The sequence below is a fragment of the Rhyacophila brunnea genome, unplaced genomic scaffold (genome assembly GCF_057557595.1).
Source record: "Rhyacophila brunnea isolate RB1 unplaced genomic scaffold, BYU_Rbru_1.0 scaffold_16, whole genome shotgun sequence".
NCBI classification, from domain to species: Eukaryota; Metazoa; Arthropoda; class Insecta; order Trichoptera; family Rhyacophilidae; genus Rhyacophila; species Rhyacophila brunnea.
In genome coordinates, this window is record NW_028232816.1 from 11,085,438 (window position 1) to 11,106,241 (window position 20,804).

Genomic DNA, 20,804 nt, shown 5'->3' on the forward strand with positions numbered 1-20,804 from the left:
GCGATTTAATCTAATTCTAAACATGTCAAACAAACGTAAATGTGATTCACTAAAAATTAATGAAATTATTAAAATGAATTAATTAATAAAAGATATGCTATTGATGGACAGAAGCTGTTAAAAATGTCCACGATTAGTAACACAAAATTAACTCCTCCAATTGATCGAGGATAGTATATAAACTGAAGAACTTGACAATGTTATTAGCGAACTAGTCGAAATTACCAACGAACTCGTTCTTAATCTGGAAGAAGAGGATTTTGTCAATAATTTAATCAACAGTAATATTCAATGAAAATGAGCAATGAAGTTTTGATGCAACTTGGAGACCTGACAAAAGAAAACTCCTTTTCAGAACGGCAAGAAAATGAGTTTGAAACCAAGAAGATGGCTAAGTATTTAAATATGATCGAGAATGGATTAGCTAGCTTCGATACCTACTGAGAATCTGCCAATGCAATTTGAGCTCAAAGCATATTATTTAAAATACATTGACAAAATAACAACAATTCAATATTTTAATTTACGTTTTATTAATTTCCGTTTCAAATAATATATTTAATAAATTTCAAATTCATAAGTCCAATCTCTTTGGATCATAAATATTTTGACATTATGTGCACTCATTGTTTGTAATATATTCTAAAAGTATTTTTTTTTTTTTATTAAGGAGAACAAACATTTACATACCTAGATTACAAATAGACTAGAAAAATGATATTGCAACCAAGGTCCATTTACCTGGATCACCCAATGTTAAGACTCCAACTTTTTTGGGTGCATTTGTTTGTGCATCGTTAGTGCACGATTTTTTTTCGTTTGTGCACCTATAATAACCGAAAAATTCTAATTTCAAATTGGGTGTTCCAGCTAAACGTTGGGTCACCCAATGTTGAAATTTCAACTTTTTTTTGGTGCATTCGTTTGTGCATCTTTAGTGCACGTTTGTGCACGCGTTTTATTCGTTTAGTGTGACTTTAGGTGATTGTTTTATTTGAGAGGCTTTATATAAATTGAATTGTCTATTATTTATTATGATGGATAGTCTATGATTATTGTTTTTAGGTTATTTACAAATTGACCTGTCAGAACTGTCAATCGTAATCATATCGTAATTCGTTTCCTTCGTATCTTATTCGTATCATGTTGTTATACATTTAAATATTTTTCTATAATATCTCTGAAGGATTTTATTTTGACAATCGTTTTTTAAATAATGTAAGTTAGCAACCTATCGCAAGAATATCAGTGCATGGAAAAATTGACAGCATTAACCTAATCCTTGTTGTTTTATTTCAGGTCTTCTAAACATTCTTCCTTGCAGAGAGAGAGGGATCGGTACAGAGAAGATCGTACGGATCGACAAAGATCGCACAGATCGATAGATGAAGATCGCGATCGTAGCAGTAATAACAGATCAGAAAAGTATGAAAATGTTTCTAAAAACGGAAGAAATGAATCGCGCAGTAGCCATAGACAGAATCGTTCAGTGAGCAACAGTTCAAATGAAGAACGTAATCAAAAGAGTTCCAAACAATCGAAATCTTCGAAGGAAAGCAACTCGGGGGATCGCAGCGAATCGAAAAGGCGTAAAAAAAGTAAAAAGAAACATAAAAGTTCTAGCTCTTCTTCAGAATCGTCCAGCTCTGACGGACACAGCGCCGAGGAGGCAGAATTGAAGCTTCTCCAGCGTTTGCAAGATGAACGTCTTCGCCAGGTTAAAGAGAGGAAGAATCAAAAGGAATCTATGAAGGCGAATGAGACACCGGAAGAGAAAAGGTAACATTTTATTTGTAATTATGCCGTAGATGCCCGCATGACCTTTAATAATTTTTTTTTTACGAAAACAGATTATTCCATGTAGACAATTATATTACTTAAATACGGTTTTCTGTCGGCGCAGATGCTTTCGATCCAATAATTTTTAATTTGAAATGTTCATACATTTCGATGCATCATTATCACAAACTAAGATTATGGTTGGGATAGGTTAGGTTAGGTTAGGTTGAGATTGGTCTAAAAAGAATGTTATAAAAACTCATGCGGGCATCTGCGGCACATTTACCATAAAAATTATGCAGTCGATGCAATATTCGATGGAGAAAAACATTATTATGAGTTTAGTGGACCAGAAATCAGCAACCTTTTTGTCATCAGTCACATATTATTAATGTATTGAGTAAGTACTTTAATATATATCGTCGCCGTAGATGTCAAGGGAGCCAAGCCACAAATTTAGCGAAAATGAGTAAAGTATACAAAAGCATTTTAAAATCATCAAAGATGCATTGGTCAATGGGTTTAAGCCACAAAACTCTTTTGACTACATTTTTTGTACATTTCAATATTCAGTGGTCAAGAGATATAACACACATAACTTCTAAGATACTATTTTTTTTAGTTATTTGTACAAAATAATATATTATATTTTCAAAGTTTCACCGTTATATCTTTTGTACAAAAAAATGTTACTTTTATTTGTCACACAAAATCTTTGAGCGCCTGTTTCTCAGTATTATGATTTTGTGGACTGGCTCTCTTGACATATACAGCGACAATATATTTATGACCTTTAAAAAGCTTATAAACTTGAATGAACACCAAAGCACATTTTAGTAAATATACAGTACTCCTTACCGCACAAAGAAATAATTGAAAATTGGCTAATGAAAAAAAAACAATTCCAACCATCATTTATGCATTTTGACAATGATTAAATTTTCAAAAATTATTTATGCAATTTTTTCTTTGGCATCTTGATGTGTTGCAAAAAAACTGTTATATTAGAAGACTGTTTTACGAGGAATGGTTGCTAACCATTAGCCCAACCGATTGTGTTCTTACACTGGATCAAACACAGATTGAAAAGACATTTTTTTTGTCCAGTCACAAGATCGAAACCACAACCCATGGCTTCGTAGATAGCCACTCTACCAACTCTGATCTACATGTTAAGCATAATCACTATCAAATTTCTTTTAGTGGTCATTTGGATCCTTTTTTCATTTTATTCATCTTAGAATTTCAAATCAGATTGTAGAATCGAACATGCTTTGTTTGAAGTAAATGATTCATATTTTATGACATTTAACCTAATCTGTGCCGGGAGGTTTTATATGGCGGCAAGTGAGAGGCCGCAATTTTTTTAGCAAAAACAAACCTTTATTTACATATTATTAATATTTTTTAATATGTTGAAAGTTTATCATAAACACTTACCAATCATATGCTAAATGTCTTATTTGACCAGTATTCTTCCCAATTTTATATTATTCAAAACAAACGCCTGAGACTGGCATTCTGTTTTCAAAGACAGGCGAATAAGTTTGCGTTTTTTGTATGGCCGGTGCTGTACGCCCGGCCATATCCGCGAACATGTTTGCTTTGGCACAAAACCGGAACAGAAATAAACATCTGCATTATGATTCAGTTTCGATACATGTTTTGATAACCTGTGCACTGTTTCGCCCCGTGTCCGGAAAATTGTACGTAGGTATGCTGTTCGCCGTATTACACTTTACCGTGAAATGTTGTATCTGAAATATATGGCTGTCAAACCTCTTTGAGTCGTATAGTACAGACTTCATGTCTAAATAAAACACGGTCGGTTTAAACTTTACAGGAAGCCAGCAGCAAAAAATTTTTTAAAATAGCCGATATACTGAATTATTTGTTAGGTTAGATTATGTACTATCAAAAAAATGTTTGAAATGCCCAAAACCATTACTTTTTTAGTGTAGCAACATCAGCAGATATATGAAAAAGTATGTTGCGCACCATAGCTTAAGATTCAGAGTTTAATCCTTTCCACGCAAACGGCACACCTGTCGTGCCCTCATTAATTGGCCATTCAATATAATTAGCATGTTATTTAAATGTGGTAATTAAATGCTCCGCGGTCAACTAATTAAACGCTCGTTGGATCTAATTGATAATTCATTATAATCCTCACATTAATAGAGCTATATATTAACTGTTAAATATTTGCTCAACAGAGCCCGCCGTTTGAGGGAGAAGCGCGAGAAAGAGAGACGTAGACGCGAAAGAATGGGCTGGGACGGCGAATACCAACACTACACCAACCAGGACAATCCGTTCGGAGATGCCGCGCTCACGCAGACTTTTGTCTGGTCGAAGAAGCTGGCTCGGGAAGGGTTGGCCGAGGCCACGAGAGACCAGCTCGATGCGCGCAGTCGACAGAAGCAGTTTGACAATAAGATTGAATTGGAGAAGGTAATATACCTCGTCATTGCTAATAAATCATTTGGTTGGTTTTTATAAAACATTACAAATTATAAATTTTAATACCTATGTACCAATATTCAAAAACTATATTTTTCTGAAGTGTTCCAAATTATGTATATTCAATAACGAATACTACATTCATAAATCTAATAGTATTAATTTTAAATGCCATAATATAAATGCGATGATTAGCGAAAATGCGAAACAATAGTCATGCTATCCTGAATTAATCGAGTAAGAGATGGATTGTCAAATTGCTTCTCTATATGAAAATAAATCATAATTATTCATGTCTTCGGTAACTTCATGGATTTAGCAAAACATTGTTTAAGATATTTAAAGAATATTCAGATGAGCAAGCACAGATAGTCATCTGTATAGAAAAGTGAAAACATGAAAGATTATGTGACTATGTGAATAAGCTGCCATATTATTTCAATTGGCCAACTTAAAAATATTAAATTAACAATGTTCTTCTTTAGGTGAAAAAACGGCGAGTGGAACGTGAAGCCGAAAGGGAGGCACGTGAAGAAGAAGCGCTGGCTCTTCAGCGTGGACGAGAAGCTGCCGAATGGAGACACTGGCGAGCCCTCGAGGACGCTTTCCATCTTAAGCAAGCCAGGCTGCGTACACATATCCGGATACAAGATGGAAGAGGTAACGTCATTTTTCTACTTTTGTGTATTGTAAGCACTCAGCTCCTTGACCGCCCTCGAAGGAGATAGGCGGATAATGTCAAGAGGGACGTAGAGAGATTGAGTGTGACCGCCTCGAGAGAGAGCTTGAATTTTGAATTCCATAACTCAAAACTCGGTCACCAGTGCACCTATATTTCTTCAAAATTCAGCTTTTTCATTATTGGTAAATGAACCGTTTATATATTTCCAGCCAAGGCGATAGACTTGCTAGCTTGGTATGTGAGCGCCGAAGGAGAGGTGGACGCCGTGGAAATGCACGAGCCTTACACTTACCTTAACGGACTGCACGCGGCCGACCTCGAAGATCTGCTTGAAGACATTAAGGTATTGTAATAACATCAAACCATCCCATTGATCCCAAGAAACGAGTGTTGGAACATAGTGTTGAATTGACTATTTGTTGCAGGTGTATAAAGAATTGGAAAATGATGCAAACTTGTCGTATTGGTCGGACATCACCATCATAGTTCAGGACGAGTTGGAGAAACTGCGGCGGGCGGAAGGAGCGGCTGGCACGTCCGCAGAAGCTGGAGAAGTGCAACGGAGGGACGGTATTCATCATGCCGTCGCACAGGATGTCACGCAGGTCACATGTTTATTCTGTTACTAAATATTGGGTGGAAGTATGACTCTGGTGTTCATTTACAATCCTTCTATACTTACGAGTATTCATTTTTATGTTCCCGTTAATAATATTTGTGACTTAGCCATATTCAAGATACTCCACCGTAGGACGGATGTGATATTTCATGACACTGTCTATCGCAGGGATGGCGAACCTAAGGCACCCGAGATGATTTTGCATGGCACGCGAATGTTTCATTTTGAAGAGAAAAGAAATACATTTTATTACATTCATACATTTATATATTATATTTAAAGAATGTTTTTTTATAAGAAAAATTTACAAATAAATATATACTTAGGTACTTAAGTAGTTATATATAATATTAAAAAATATTGACGACATAGCCATGCGTATTTTCTTCGGTTTTTTCATATTGCCTACCAATCGATGCGGAAACGGAAATGACAAAATTCATGCATAAATAATGACAAATCGCATTGCATTAAAAATTGCAGGCAAATCATTTTAAAGAATAATCATTTAATGTAAATATACGATTGCATGGGTCGGTCCTTAGGATCGGGGAATTAAAAATAAAAATATACAATCAACAAACCTTATGAAATTAATTATCGGCAGTCATTCAAATATAATAACTACTGCTTATTATTTTACCTCAAACATAATCTATAAAAATGGAAAACCGCTCAGTGATGAGAATATAATATAAAAGAAGAGTGGTTTAAATTTAAATGCTTCCATGATCTCCTTGAGTAGGAAGACAAGGAAAAAAATATTCAAAGAATAAAAGGTATTCCTTTGGCTAGAAATATTGTGAAAGATAGAATATCAATAACTCAATTGTAATTTTTAAACATTTTTAATAGAGTTCTTAAAAACTATTTTTTTAGAAAACTAAAAAAAAAATCATAAAAAAATTGCTTAGTTGAAAAATATTATTTGGGAAATTTTTGCACGCGTACATAAAAAGGTTCGCCATCCCTGGTCTATCTTATTTTGGATATATATCTTTGATAGCATTATCGAGATGTATTCTATGTATTTTTTGAGGATTACTTAATTTCTACTGAGTAGGTTATTTTTATAATTTGTTGTATTTGATAATCTATTACCGCAACTTTATTCCATTGTATCCACCCCGAATGGAATGTATCGCGCCGGGATTATTTAGGTGGCAATTGCCTAGAGCAGTGTCTGCCAAACTGTGTGCCGCGAAAAGTTCCAGGTGTGCAATGAAAGAAGAAATCATTGTACACAGCAATCGACTACATAGTATTTACCATCACTTGATTATCAATCTCCGATATGACGGTACACACTGACATTAGTGGAAGAAATTTTAATAGACAAAAAAAAATTCTGTGTCTTAAGCCTCATTTTCAGAGTTGTCAGCATTTTGGATTTCGGTTTGGAGTCAATATCCTCAATTAGCTACTACAGCCGTCCTATCTCTGTTGCCATTTAGATTGTCACGGAAATTGGGACTGATTACAGAGTTAAACGTCTGTTTATTAAATTTAAAGCCCCGTTTTGACATAATTATTTTTCAAAATCAATTGCAACCTATTCACTAATAAAATCATTATCTATATACCTGGTTGTGTGTATAATAATTACAGATACCATCATAAATTGTCATGTGTTAGAATTTAGAACTAAGCGCATCCAAAAATATTGAATGATATATCAAATGTTAGCATGTGGCGCCCTCACTCAGCGGAAAATTTATACTGCTGGAGCATTTTCTTTTCCCTCTCTGATTATTTATACATACATACTTGTGATGCAAGGTATTTTACAAAACAAATGAAAGATGTTCTTTGAGTTCATACTCATGTATCAAATTGTTTTTATCAAACCCTATTATAACTCATAGCAACCATACACATATTGTAATAATCGACTGAAAACCATGTTGATTGTGATGATAGGTGTTCAAAGGCAAGACTGGGGTCCAACTGGAGGCTCTGCAGCAACAGATCGAAGAGAAGATACGAGGCAGAAGAGATGGTGTTGACATTGGATATTGGGAGTCACTTCTTTCTCAACTTAAAGGTAATAAACCTCATTCAACCAAATACACCATAGTTTCAACTATATCTAGATAAGGGATTCATTTGAACCAGGAAACTCAAAAAAAATGGGAACTGAAATACCTGACAGGTGTGTAGAAACAGGCAACCAATCTCGAGTGTAGAAGAATATGGGATAAACTTAAACACGTGTCAAGAATACGCATTCGCATTCATTCTGACAACTGCTCTCTTTTTATGTACTGACACTCATTCAATATTGGTGTATAACACACACTGATGCATGTCTATAATGTGTGGTTCATTTTTGTAGGACACTCACACATTCAAAACCCTCCGTTAAAATGTAGTGTATTGGGATATAGCCTATCGGAATTCTATTTATTAATCTGTTCGTTAACGTTTTTAGTATGTTAGAATTGGTAACTATAGATTTAATTCACTGTGAATGAAATTGTATAGCTGTCTGCAGTTGACTGTATGTTATTGATTACTTACATACTATTATGTGGGATTGTTCATCTAAATAATAATAGTGTGAGTCGTTTTGATTTCACTGCTGCCCTGGCCAATAAATCCCAGACCGCAAGTGTGAATCTTGCTTCAAACGACTCTGCATTGCGACATTACTTGCAAGTCATTAGTCTTTGTAACCATTTATTAGCTTAACTTTAAATATAAAGGTTCTATCTCCATAAAACTATTAATTTTTCAACATCTTTGACATGTAGCTACCTACATAATAGAATTAGCGTTTATACACATACATACTTATACTAATTATATTATATATTATAATACATAATGATAATGGTTTGAACGCCGAAATAACTATTGACTAAAAAGTGAATTTGTACAATTTTGTTATTATAAACTACTTCTGTGAAATGCTTATTAATCTTTGGTTAAATTTATCCTAATTCATCTACAAGCCGAGGAAAATGGTGTTGCCTTCGCCAACTTCTGGAGCGACACATTGTAGCTATTGAAGACTAAACACGACTAAGAAGATTCATCAGATCTTCTTTTTTTTTAAATCTTTCCACACGGACGGTACACTTGTTGTACACTAATTAATTATTAATTGGCCATTCGATATAATTAGCATGTTGTTTAAATGCGTTATTAAAAAGTAAATAAATGCTCCACAGTCAACAAGGTAATATAATATCTCTGTTTTAACTTTCATCATCATCAGCCTGTATCTATCCACTGCTGGATGAAGGCCTCGACAAGCTGATTCTATTTCTCTCGGTTCTGTGCGTTGCGTTGCCACGTACTTCCGCAGAACTTTATCATTTCATCGATCCAGCGGCCTCTAGGTCTACCTTGTGGACGTTTTGTACCTCTTGGGTACTACTGGATGACTAGATTTGTCCAACGACTATCCCTTCTTCGAGCTATTTGTCCAGCCCATTCCCATTTGAGGTCTTTGGTGAACTCTATTATATCGCAAACCCTTGTCTGTTTCCTTATCCACTCATTCCTCTTTTTGCCCTTTCACGTTATGCCAAGCATGCATCTCTCCATACCACGTTGTGCAACTCTAAGCTTCTGGATCTCTCTTTTACTTAAGGTCCATGTTTCACACGCATATGTGATTACGGGAAGCACACACTGGTTGAACATTTTGCGCTTTAGGCACAGTGGGAGGTCACTTTTGAAGACATTATTCAGGTGGCCAAAAGCCAACTTTAACTATAGTATTATAATAATATCGTGTAATGATTAATATGAACATGGTTTCCAGCTCACATGGCCAGGGCACGATTACGAGACCGTCATCAGCAAAACCTGAGAAGAAAGCTTCAACTCCTGAAGGAAGAACAGGGCGTGGCGCCTCCTGCTGAAGGGGTCGCTCCTAAGATTGAAGTCGTCGACGAACCGACTCCTCCTCCGCCGCAAGTACCGTCCGACGATGAGAAACCTGGACCCAGCGGCGAAGGTCAACCACCTGGCTCTCCTGCAGAACCCAAGGAGGAAGGGGAAAGCGATGAAGAGTGAGTCAATTTCTTTGTGTTATATAAAATATCATTTACCTTTTATTGTTTCAAGTATCAAGTCAACCATAAAGTGTTGAAATATATTAGATATATGTAGTGGCATCAAATCAATACTCTTCATGTGAAGCGTACGATCTGATTGATTCTAAATTCTTTTGGCATACTCTGGCTTTAAATACTCTTTGAAAAAAAACATGTGAATTTGTCAAATCCACAATTCATGACATAATGAGCCGGCACATTACTGCTCGGCAATCATGGGACTGTCAATTTATGTTTGAGTCAAAGTATGGACCTAATATGTTGAGCAAGTGGCTGACATCCATTTCTCGTAAAAAAAATCATGGGTGGCAATAATTGTGTGCAGTTTTCTACTAATTAAACCACAATGCAAATTGACTAGCGGCTAATTTAAACCAGTTTATGAGTTCCTCTATCTATATAGAAGCTTAAATTTATACAGCATCACTTTCTTATATTTAGGATTTGTCCGATAGAGAAGGTTTTCTTAAAATTTGCCTAAAATATTTTTTTTCCATCGTCATTCCTATACTTAAGGCTATACTTCTGCTGAGGCAAGGTATAAAAAGATTGTTACTGCACGACGTGCAGATTGTGCAAACGCCGCGTGCTGAAGAAAACATAATTTGTCATAAAATTCAACATGCGTCCATTTAATGTTATGTTTATTGTTTTATTAGTAATAATAATAATATATTCATTGACATGTTTTCTTTTTCGAGTAAATGCGTAACGTTTTTTAATCATCTTTACACGATTTAAGAATATATTCCTCCGACGCCATCACAAAACAAATTGACGTGCTCACAACTCGACTATCGCTCTCCGATTGGCAACGAGTCAGAAATTTCGTCCTACCTATTGTTGAAAATTATTTGCCGTTTCACTGAAGTATGCTCTTAAACACTTATTTAAAAAAAACAACTGAAGGAAAATAGGTTTATTTAAACAGGATTTTTGTCATCGATAATCTAGGCAAGCTATTCTTTCAGATGGGTATCGGAGGAAACTGACTTGACAACGGAGTACCTGAAGCTGTATGAGAGAGGTCGCTACAGCCCCACTCTGCTGTCACCCACCCGCCTTGAACCTGGCACCCTGCTCACCGATCCTACTCACGATGATGAAAAGATATCATTCCTCAGGGCTACTATTTTGAATACCAATCCCAAAGTAAGATACTCCTCTACCATCTTCCGTTGTGACTTTTCGTAGTTCGTATTATAATATTCAATTTAAATCAAAAGTAATTTATTATTGAGATGGCCTTAATTTATTGTTTTCTTTTTATATATAGACTGCTGATGATAGACAAGCAGACAACGAAGGTGTCGCCGCATTGGAGAGAGAAGCGCGGCGGGACATGGCGGCTGACGAAGCTCGCTTCAGCGTCGAGGCGACACTGCCTGACCATCTTTATCTATGGTCTGATAAGTATCGCCCTAGAAAGCCTCGTTACTTCAACAGGTGAGAGTGTTACTTCATACATATTAACTTTAGAAAAGACATTGTGCCGCGTGTGTTTATTTTTTGGAAGAGTGACTTAGAGAGAAAAAAAGCTCTCGACTTCTTTAAATTGATAACATAATTTTTAGCAACATTTTGTAAAATGTACTATAATTCGGATAAGAAAAAGTGGGAAAACTGTGCCGTCCTCAAAAATTTTTTGGTACATACTTCATTTAACTGTAGTAAAAAAGAAAGGTCATCCATCATTGATGTAACTACATTTTATTGCTAACATTGGATTAAGCGAGCGAATGTTTGTTCTTCCCCCACTCCAGCGAAATTCTCTTGACTTAAACGTTGTTTGTTGAGGGAACGAGCATTCTTTTGAATTCTATGGAGATTCGCTGCATATAGCTAGACTGCTTGTTTATGTGATCTAAACGTATGCTAGAGCGAGAGCACAATTGCTTTCCTGTTGTAGCGGTTTCATCAAAGTGTTCTTCGCTCGTGGCTAAACATACCTATACGATTACTAAATATTGCATCACTTTTGTGTATTGTTGCACTCAAAAACACGACTAATTCGTGCACTCGTGAACAAACAAATGTGATAGTTTAAACCAAACGAACAAAAACACAGAAAGAGAGCCAGAACATTCGCTCGCAGTGTTCTATATTCTAGCTCTTTTAGGTTAAACTTGTTTTGTGGATTTTGTTCACTAGGCGTTTACACCAGGCGGGCAGGAACAAAATGCTCTAACTCTATGTTCTTGTTCGTTTGGTCTAAATGCACCTTTACACTCCTTAGACTTATATGTATAAAATATCATTATTTTCATCGAGACGTTTCTAGTTTCAATGTTTTTGAACCCCTTCAAACGTTAACAGTAATAAATATAAAGAAATCGCAAAAGTTATAGATAAACGCAACTATTCATTTTTTGTTTATATTTGAATGTATTTGGTGCTTTCAGGGTCCACACTGGCTTCGAATGGAACAAGTACAATCAGACTCACTACGACATGGACAATCCACCACCAAAGATAGTGCAGGGCTACAAATTCAACATCTTCTACCCCGATCTCATTGACAAGAACTCCACTCCGCAATTCTCACTGGTTAGTCCATTATTCATTCTTTCTTTTAACATTACATGTTTACTATGCGGGTAAACTATGGGGATAAACAACTCAATCCATGTCAGCATACTGATCGGCGATATTAAATAACTGACCACAATTATAAATTCCTAAATATCCATTTCCCGTATTGTCCAATTATGGCAAATTCAATAACTAGCTTACTACAGTTATAATTTCCACAATATCCATTTTTCTACATAGTCAGCCATATCCAATGACGTAAACTCCATATAGAGTAGCTGACTCAATAATTAAAATGATTAATAATTCATTGGACATGTGACTCGAATATAAGTTACCGGTCTGTTAGTATCTTAGTCTCTATATCGCTCCGCACAGCATCTCATTCTACCGAATCTCGGACCTCGGACATTATCATAAGTATTGTAACATAACTACTGTCACATACTCTTGTACCGACTTTACGCTGCAAATAAAACTCGCTCCTCCATCTATCGGAGCAACCACCAAATCTCGACTTCTTCATCCACCATACCTGAAACCCACTACTATTCCAAGCCAAAAGGGTGTTAATGACAAATCACTACTATTCAGGAGAGCAAAAAGAGTGAAAAAAATGAAATTAATTATGAGAATAACTTCGTTTCTTAGTATTTGAGTTTTCCTCTTTCATTTATGGTAGAATAATAATATTGTTTTGGAGATGTAGTGTTAATTTATTTGCAATTAGAATTTTTAAATCACTTAATTCCTTTTGGCTGTCCAAGAAATAATACAAAGGTCATGAAGACATTAACGAATTGTTTTTCCGTTATTTTATTCATATGTTTGTTTGTATTTCTGTTATGTTTCATTTGTTTATTTTAATTTTGGTACGTTAATTCTTATTGGCTTTCTGTAAGGTTATCACTTACCCCCAAGTTGGAAAATCGTAACTCTGTTTGCGATCATCTATGAAGAACACCTTTTTGCCTGTCCACAAATTTGTTTTGTAAACCTAACCTCATATTATTTAACTCAAAATTACCAAAATGTTACTTATGCCCCTTTTGGTTTGGAGCAGTCGATATTATATTCTTTATGTGTTAAATCATTTTATAAATTGTGTGTATTATTTTTAGAAACCGTGCCCCGACAATCCAGACTTTGGCGTTTTGCGTTTCCACGCGGGACCTCCGTACGAAGACATCGCGTTCAAGATAGTCAACCGAGAATGGGAGTACTCATACAAGAGAGGCTTCCGATGTCAATTCCAGAATAATATTTTCCAGCTATGGTTCCACTTCAAGAGATATCGTTACCGAAGATGAACATGGGTTGTTATTATTTGGACGTTTGAAAAATGTGTTTATGATTTTTTTTCGGAAGCATAATTTTATTGGTTGGTTGTTGCCTGTCCAGGATTCCACAAACGTTACATTACAACTTCGTCAATTGAAACCATGATATTGTTAAATTTTAGGCTAGACCCACAGTAGTAGTTTATTAGACATTTAACCGAATTCCACATAAACATAAATAATGAATATTTTTCTTTCAATGAATTCTAAAATAAAATATTATGGAGGTACTTTCAATTTAATTCTGCAAATCAAGTTCAAGTGTCAGATAGTTTCTCGGCATATTGGCAAGGGTCATAAATTTTGAAATAAAATTAACAAAAAGCAAATGCTAAAGGTCTTGCATTAGGGGAATTCATAATTCAAAATACATTTTATTTCATAAGGTGGTGATTTTACCACAGCACACCACAGTACAACAGAGAAAGTACACAGATTAAACATTATTTTAAATAATAATTTTGATTGAGGTTATAAAATATGTTATGGATATACCATCATAAATCGCCTGGTGTTCGAATTTAGAACTAAGCTCATCACATTATAAAAGGTATTGAATGATATGTCAAATGTTAGCATGCGGCGCCCTCACTCTTACTCAATACCCAACTTATACTGGTAAAGCTATACAACAGGGGTAGTCAACCTTTTTATACCTACCACCCACTTTTGTATCTCTGTTCCCACCGGTTACACAGTACCTAATGGTGATTTATAAAGTAGGGAAGTAACTTTACTTTATAAAATTTATAAAGCAAGAGTTACAGCAAGCTAAAGCATATAATAATAATTATTTACCAAATACTTTACATGAGATTTTCAGAAGTTTGGCAGAATAAATTTTTATAAAACAATTTACTGCAGTTAAATCTATCTTTTTTTATACTTTGCATACATAGAAACATGAAGTCTGATGAAATTACATTTAATTAATTAAATTATTAATGAGATCCCTGACGCTGATGATGCGTAACTAAATACAGGATATCTGGCTCAATTTTTGTGAAGAACAAACGAAGGTCTCCTCTTTCGGAAATATTCAGGTAGTTTCTTACGGTGGCCGCGCGGCATAAGCGTTGGACTATAAAGCCGTGGGTCCCAGGTTCGAATCCTGGGTCTGGCAAGTACACATATTGTTTTTCAATTTGTGTGTGTCAGGGTATGGACCTAATAGGTTGAGCAAGTGGCTGACATCCATTTCTCGTAAAAAACAAAATCTGTCAATACAAACCTCCACTCTGTGGAGGCCCATATGATCCTATCAGGATCGGACATGGTCGAAAAAAAAAAAGAAAAAAAAAAAAAGTTTCTTGCTTTGGTCATGATATGATTAACAATACTGAAGCCTGATTCCACTAGATAATATGAGGTTTTTAAAACCCCTACCGCTCACCATGAAAGCTGGAACGCCCACTAGTGGGCGTAGGGACCAGGTTGACTAACCCTGCTGTACAATGTCGTGTATAACGTGTACGTATGTAGTTCGCCGTATCACATTTGACCGTGAAATGCTGTATCGGAAATATATGGCCGTATATTAAAGACCATCCAACCTCTTTGGGTCGTATAGTACATACTGACATAAAATTCATGTCTAAATAAAACACAGTTTTTGTCGGTTTACGGGAAGCCAGCAGCAAACAAATTTTGAAAATAACCGATACACTGGATTATTTGTTAGGTTAGTTTAGGTTTTCATTTTTGAATTCATGAATTTTGCCAAAATCAGCTATGAAAACTGAATTAATGTTCATGTTGAATCTAATAAAATTGGAGACCGTATAGTATACGGTCATCTCTTTCCAATAGAAAGCTCACGAACTGTGCTACGGTGAAATGATTTACGTACAATTTACATGTAACCATACAAGGTCCATCACAAGTCAAAATGCCATTTATGTATAATATATTCCCTAGGACATGAGAGTACATAATCAACAATTTGAAATGTAACATATGTTACTTAGTTTTTGTTTAAGATATTGTATTGCAATATGTAGGTATCTAGGTATTCTTTTAAATAAAAACACATTTGGTTTACGTAACATGTGATTTTTTTATTGAACTAAATTTTATATATACAATATTAAAATCAATAAATTATATTATTAACCGGACAGTGTTCAAGCATCCTTCCTGAAAAACAATGTAAAAAAAGCATTATAACTATGAAAAAAATCAAAACATTGTTTTACGAAGGCACCAAAATAAATAATGCTTTCTCTCAATATAGGTGTACATAATATTAAATTTATAAAAACAAAATCATTTAACGGAGAATCCTTGAGTTAATCCTAAAATCTAATTTGTAGCGGCGTGACTTCAAAAAGAAACCCATAGATGCCACAGCCCATTAACTGGACGCTGCAAGCGCTATGTAGACGGATTAAGATTTAACTCTTGTTATTTTTATCTCTCAGTCTTACAGCCAGTCAGCTTGTCTGATTAGCTCTGACCCTTTTAATCATACAGGTCCTCTACTCTTTGAGACTAGGCACCTTACACTATCGAGATACGTTTCTAGTGATAAATGTGGTCTCTAGTTGTCAAATGTGATACCTGCCTGAACTGAACTAATTCTTTGTAATAATATCTATGTTAATTTAGAATAATTAGATCTTTGCAATTAATTGATTGAATCAATCCATCCTTCCTCTAAATTAGCTGGGATCGTGAAGTTTAATTTTGGAAAGCAACAGATTCATATTTTCTGGTATAATATATTTTACAAGCAAATAACATTTATAACTCGTTCTTTTTCATGTCACTTAACCTGTAAATATAGGGAGTTGATTTTAAGTCCAAAACATTAATGTCTTCGATATTGAATTTCAGGAGAGAAAAACACATTCAACCGAATCATCAGTTTGAGGGAGTATGCAATCAGTGCAATTTAATTTTGCTATAGTGCAAGTAACTTCATGAATGACAACTGACCTAGTCAGTGCACAAATTTAGTGCATAAAAGCATCTTCAGTAGAGTTAGTGAAATAAAATTTCATTAACACACTTGGAGGAATTAATGTAATATAGAAATAACCAAGGCTAACTGCAAATTGTAGTCTCAGTTCAATGAAAACTTATACGTATAACTGCCAAAGTTTAGTGTGTACTATTTATGTTGAATCTTAACAGCCTAACTCCACCCTTCGCCAATATACTACAAGTATATTATAACTATTGATAATATTTTTTGATATATCGTAAGATAATCGGGCCCATTAATTGGTCAGCCTATTGGTATTAGGCCAAATGCAGTCAATTGTGTCAGCCAATCGATATGGAATTTTGCAGTCAATGAAGTTTTATATTGCCACGGTGCAGGCGAGTCAAAACCGAAAGTGGGCTCTAAAAGATTTTTATACGTATAGGAGTCCCCGTGAAGGCAGCAAAAAAAATCTTGCCATACTTTTAAAATGATGAAAGAGTGACCGTTACGGTCAATGGTGTCTGTTATAGGCAATCGATAATTGAGTTTTTGTGGTGGTGTGGATTTGGAAGATTTCAATTTGGGAAACATGATGGCAGTGGCGAAGGGTGACTTTTAGAAAGAGGTACGCTGTGGAGATCAGAGAAAAAGAACACACCCGTTAGGTATACTTACGGGAAATAAGAAGACAAAACGATATTACTACTGATGATGACAACTACACGCTAATTCGATGAAATTTTAATAGCTCACTGATAACATAAAATTGAGTTTAAATTATGTATTTTCCTAAACATATTTTATACACTTTTTTTAAAAAGTAAAAACAATCTATATTTATTTACTTATATTGTTATTGAATGCCATAGAAATTATTTTTTTAAAATATCTAAGTAATTATTAATGGGGAATATATATTCGCACAATTGAATAGACTGTTTTCACAAAGCGCTGACAACATTTAAAAAGATGTTCGTCACATCGGAAATGGATGATATTCACAAATCAACTACAACACTCAAATGATCGATTTGCACTAAGGAAAAAGTACTCTTCACGTATCAATATACTATTGTAACCAATTAATCGTAAAAGAATACAAACACTATGAAAATTAGGTTTAATGATTTTTAATGACAAAACATAAGTATGTATTAGGTACCTACTTTCAGATTCAAATAATACTATAAATACCTATTTAGAAAGTGACGTTAATTAAAACTTAGGTAATTGTGCCGCAGATGCCGTCATGAGCTTTTATGATTTTTTTTACGAAAACAGTTTATTCCAGTAGACAATTATAATAAATACCCTTTTCTGTCGGCACATAGGTTTTTCGATCCAATAATTGTTAATTTAAAATTTGAAATGCTCATAGATTTTGATACTTCATTATCACAATCTAAGATTATATTATTAGGTACCTAATATTAGGTTGGGGTAGGTTAGGTTGGGTTAGGTTAGGTTAGGTTAGGTTAAGTTATATTAGGTTAGATTACGTTAGATTAGGTTAGGTTAGGTTTAGTTCAAAAATGATACTTATACAATCTCAAGACGGCATCTGCGCCACATTTACCAAAATTTATATCGATGAACCGAAAAAGATATACCTAGGTGGTGTTATTTGGTTGTAGATTTACATCAAATAATATATGAACAATAGCAGCACGAATATACACATATTTATATTACTGCGTTAAACATTAATTATATTGACACCTAAGCATCATTTTTGCGATTGCCTTCTAATAAATTGTATTGCTGCTACAATTATTAGTTTGACATTTGTGAATTTCTACCTTTTCTTTGTGCGATATATTATTTGTCGGTGAAAACAATTTTACAAATGTGTGCAGTTGTCAAAATTGAGTGAATTTATATTTACAATGAGTGATTTATGATTTTTGTTTTGTGAAACAAACTATTTTATGTGATTTCATCTATTTATTTGTGAAATCATTTAATATATGTGAAAACTACTTTCCAAATGTTAAAGTTATTTTTTTTTTGTGAATTTTGATTATTGCATTGTGCGATTAATTCCCACCCATTATTAATTATTTTGGACAAAGCTGTAGTCATAGACAATTTTAGGCTTACGCATCAGAGCCTATCGTTTTGCATACATTGCGACAGACATGCTGAAGTCACGTGATATAAAGTCCATACAAAAAAAAAATCGGCATTTCCCCGGCGAATAACGATAAAAATGTTAAAGACAGCTGGTGCTTTAGTGCACATTTTTTTAAGCCTTTAACGGGTGGTGCTGTAATCTGTAGGTATATATTTCTAATACATTCCTACATTATATAACAGATGTCGTTGGAAAATTAAATTATTTTTCTTAAAAAGGTAGGCTTTAAATAATCGCCTAGTGTGTAGTCTTCGCCACTGCATGATAGGGCCACATGCCAAACAGCTTGTGAAAAACTGGCTTCATTGCGTGTAATAAACAAATTCGTACCAGAACTATGGTAGGACACAATATGATTATAACGATAACAAACAACCTCTCACCTAAATTAATTATTAAGATTATGCCTTCTTTTCTTGGGTGTCCGTAATCGGAACTTCCTCAGCAGTCGGCGGAGCCGTACGGAAGTTGGGGAACTGTTCCCATGGAGCATTAAGTTCGAATCGTCGGAACTCCTGAGCCAGCTCGAGGGGTTCCACCACCACACGCTTCTTCTCATCGTCATAGCGGACCTCCACGTAACCGCTCAATGGGAAATCTTTCCTGAACGGATGCCCTTCGAAACCGTAATCGGTGAGGATTCTCCTTAAATCGGGATGATTGGCGAAGAATACACCGTACATGTCCCAAATTTCGCGTTCATACCAATTCGCAGCCTTGTAGATGTCATTGCAGGTATCAATCGGCGTGAGTTCGTCGGTATAAGTTTTCACGCGAATTCTTGAATTGAATCTCAAACTGAGTAAATTATAGATGACTTCAAAGCGGTACTTCCGACTGGGAACGTCCATGCCTCCGATATCAACCAAATTGGCGAACTGCGAATTGTGGTGGTCTTTTAAGAATTGTAGAACTGGCAGAACACCTTCTGGAGGGACTAAAACTTCCAGTTCGTCTCCGGCTGTCAGTTGGATCTTTTGTACGTACTTCGGAAGGCACTCCGCGACGTATTTGCCGAAATCTTTCAGTTGGTTCCTTTGCAGAGCGTCAGATTTCCTCACAGTCGGTCTGGTCTCCACGGCAGGCTCAGCGGCAGCGTCTGACTTTCGGGCTAACTGCTGGAAGATCGGCGCCCTCATATTGACGGCGCTGGACTTCGTCGCCGAGGCGGCTAGTCCGAGGGCGTTCTTTAAGAACAGTGCCATTTTTGTAGAACTTTCTATTCAGAAATATATCGCAGCAGCATCAACGGATGCTGGGGAAAAAAATAGTCCAAGATGTGCCCAGTCCTGTTTTGATTTTGACATCTACCATAGACTACTAGTGATGTAACATTTGAAAATATACTCGCCAGTGTTGAAAATACAGCCAGCTGATTGTTAAGAAATTGGGTAGGTAAATTTTATTTTACGCAAACCATTTATTTTTTATATTTAATTAAACTCAAAAATATTATTGTAATTTTTTGATTTACTAAATGAAACCATTTGATTGAGATAATATGCCTATTTATTGGAAAGAGTATTTTTTTACGTTGATGACAATACCACAATGATTTATTGTCTTTGCTGTCAAGTTTAGGCGGGATTTTTTTATTTTAAAACTGAATACTAAAAACAGATTTTAAAAATTATAGTAAATAATATTATATTCATACCAATCTTGACTGCAATACGTGTATTATTCCACTGATGAAGATAATTTATTGTAAATATAATACGGATTGTTTAAATTGATATATTAAATTATAATATGAAGCGCTTAGTTTCAAAAGCCCCTAAAACGGTTTTTGAAAATTTTTGAGTTAGATATTATGTAGTTAGATGGATATTTTTGTGACCTATATGATGGCCTAAGATTGAACTTTAAAAAACGCCAAAATTCGTCAATACATATGACCAAAAATTAGGGTAAATTTCAAAACCCGCTAAAATGGTTGGGAGTGCTTTTCAAATACCGCTAAAATGGAAAGCCAAAATACTCTTTAGAATGTAACGAATTAAAAAATAAATACATAAAGTTCGCAGATTTAATAGACATGATTTTTTTCTCATTTTTTTTAAAACTAGGTACCTAAAATCGTTTTTGTCATTTTTCTCAGAACTACCCAAAATCGTTTTAGGGGCTTTTGAAACTAGGCGCTTCATTATATTTTATTTTATTTATTACGAATGACAACGTTACTAGCCTCCGGTTACTGGCGTAGGAAGGCGTGAAGACATTAAAAACATAAAACTATACGACAATGTAATTAATGAA

General features: G+C 34.9%; 3 protein-coding genes across 4 annotated transcripts in view; 1 reads left to right on the forward strand and 2 right to left on the reverse strand.

Annotated features, from left to right (window-relative positions):
* The window catches only part of Cks30A (Cyclin-dependent kinase subunit 30A), a 204,656-nt gene that overhangs the window by 15,644 nt on the left and 168,208 nt on the right, over positions 1 to 20,804 (reverse strand). The window lies entirely within an intron of this gene.
* On the forward strand, positions 1,069 to 15,526 carry cactin (cactin, spliceosome C complex subunit). Of its 2 annotated transcripts, none has more exons than XM_085943617.1 (13): positions 1,069 to 1,218; positions 1,300 to 1,779; positions 3,996 to 4,233; positions 4,728 to 4,902; positions 5,134 to 5,267; positions 5,350 to 5,529; positions 7,464 to 7,587; positions 9,316 to 9,565; positions 10,582 to 10,762; positions 10,887 to 11,056; positions 12,013 to 12,157; positions 13,264 to 14,528; positions 14,789 to 15,526. In XM_085943617.1, coding segments are annotated over exons 1-12 (2,268 nt in total). In that variant the 5' UTR covers positions 1,069 to 1,216; the 3' UTR covers positions 13,453 to 14,528; positions 14,789 to 15,526. The 2 variants fall into 2 exon arrangements, with proteins under 2 accessions (XP_085799743.1, XP_085799744.1); XM_085943618.1 differs by having other exon boundaries at positions 13,264 to 14,100; positions 14,916 to 15,526.
* Positions 15,514 to 19,865, reverse strand: ND-30 (NADH:ubiquinone oxidoreductase core subunit S3). Its single transcript, XM_085943639.1, has 2 exons — positions 18,929 to 19,865; positions 15,514 to 15,618 (listed from the first exon to the last, which is right to left on the reverse strand). The coding sequence occupies exon 1, from the start codon at positions 19,748 to 19,750 to the stop codon at positions 18,947 to 18,949; it is 804 nt and encodes a 267-aa protein (XP_085799765.1). The 5' UTR covers positions 19,751 to 19,865; the 3' UTR covers positions 15,514 to 15,618; positions 18,929 to 18,946.

Bases quoted from the DNA above. Each gene is read 5' to 3' on its own strand.
- cactin (XM_085943617.1), top strand. The intron at 4,234-4,727 runs GTAATATACCTC...GTTCTTCTTTAG, and splicing joins ATAAGATTGAATTGGAGAAG to GTGAAAAAACGGCGAGTGGA. The intron at 4,903-5,133 runs GTAACGTCATTT...ATATATTTCCAG, and splicing joins CCGGATACAAGATGGAAGAG to CCAAGGCGATAGACTTGCTA.
- ND-30 (XM_085943639.1), bottom strand. From the start codon at position 19,750: ATGGCACTGTTCTTAAAGAACGCCCTCGGACTAGCCGCCTCGGCGACG.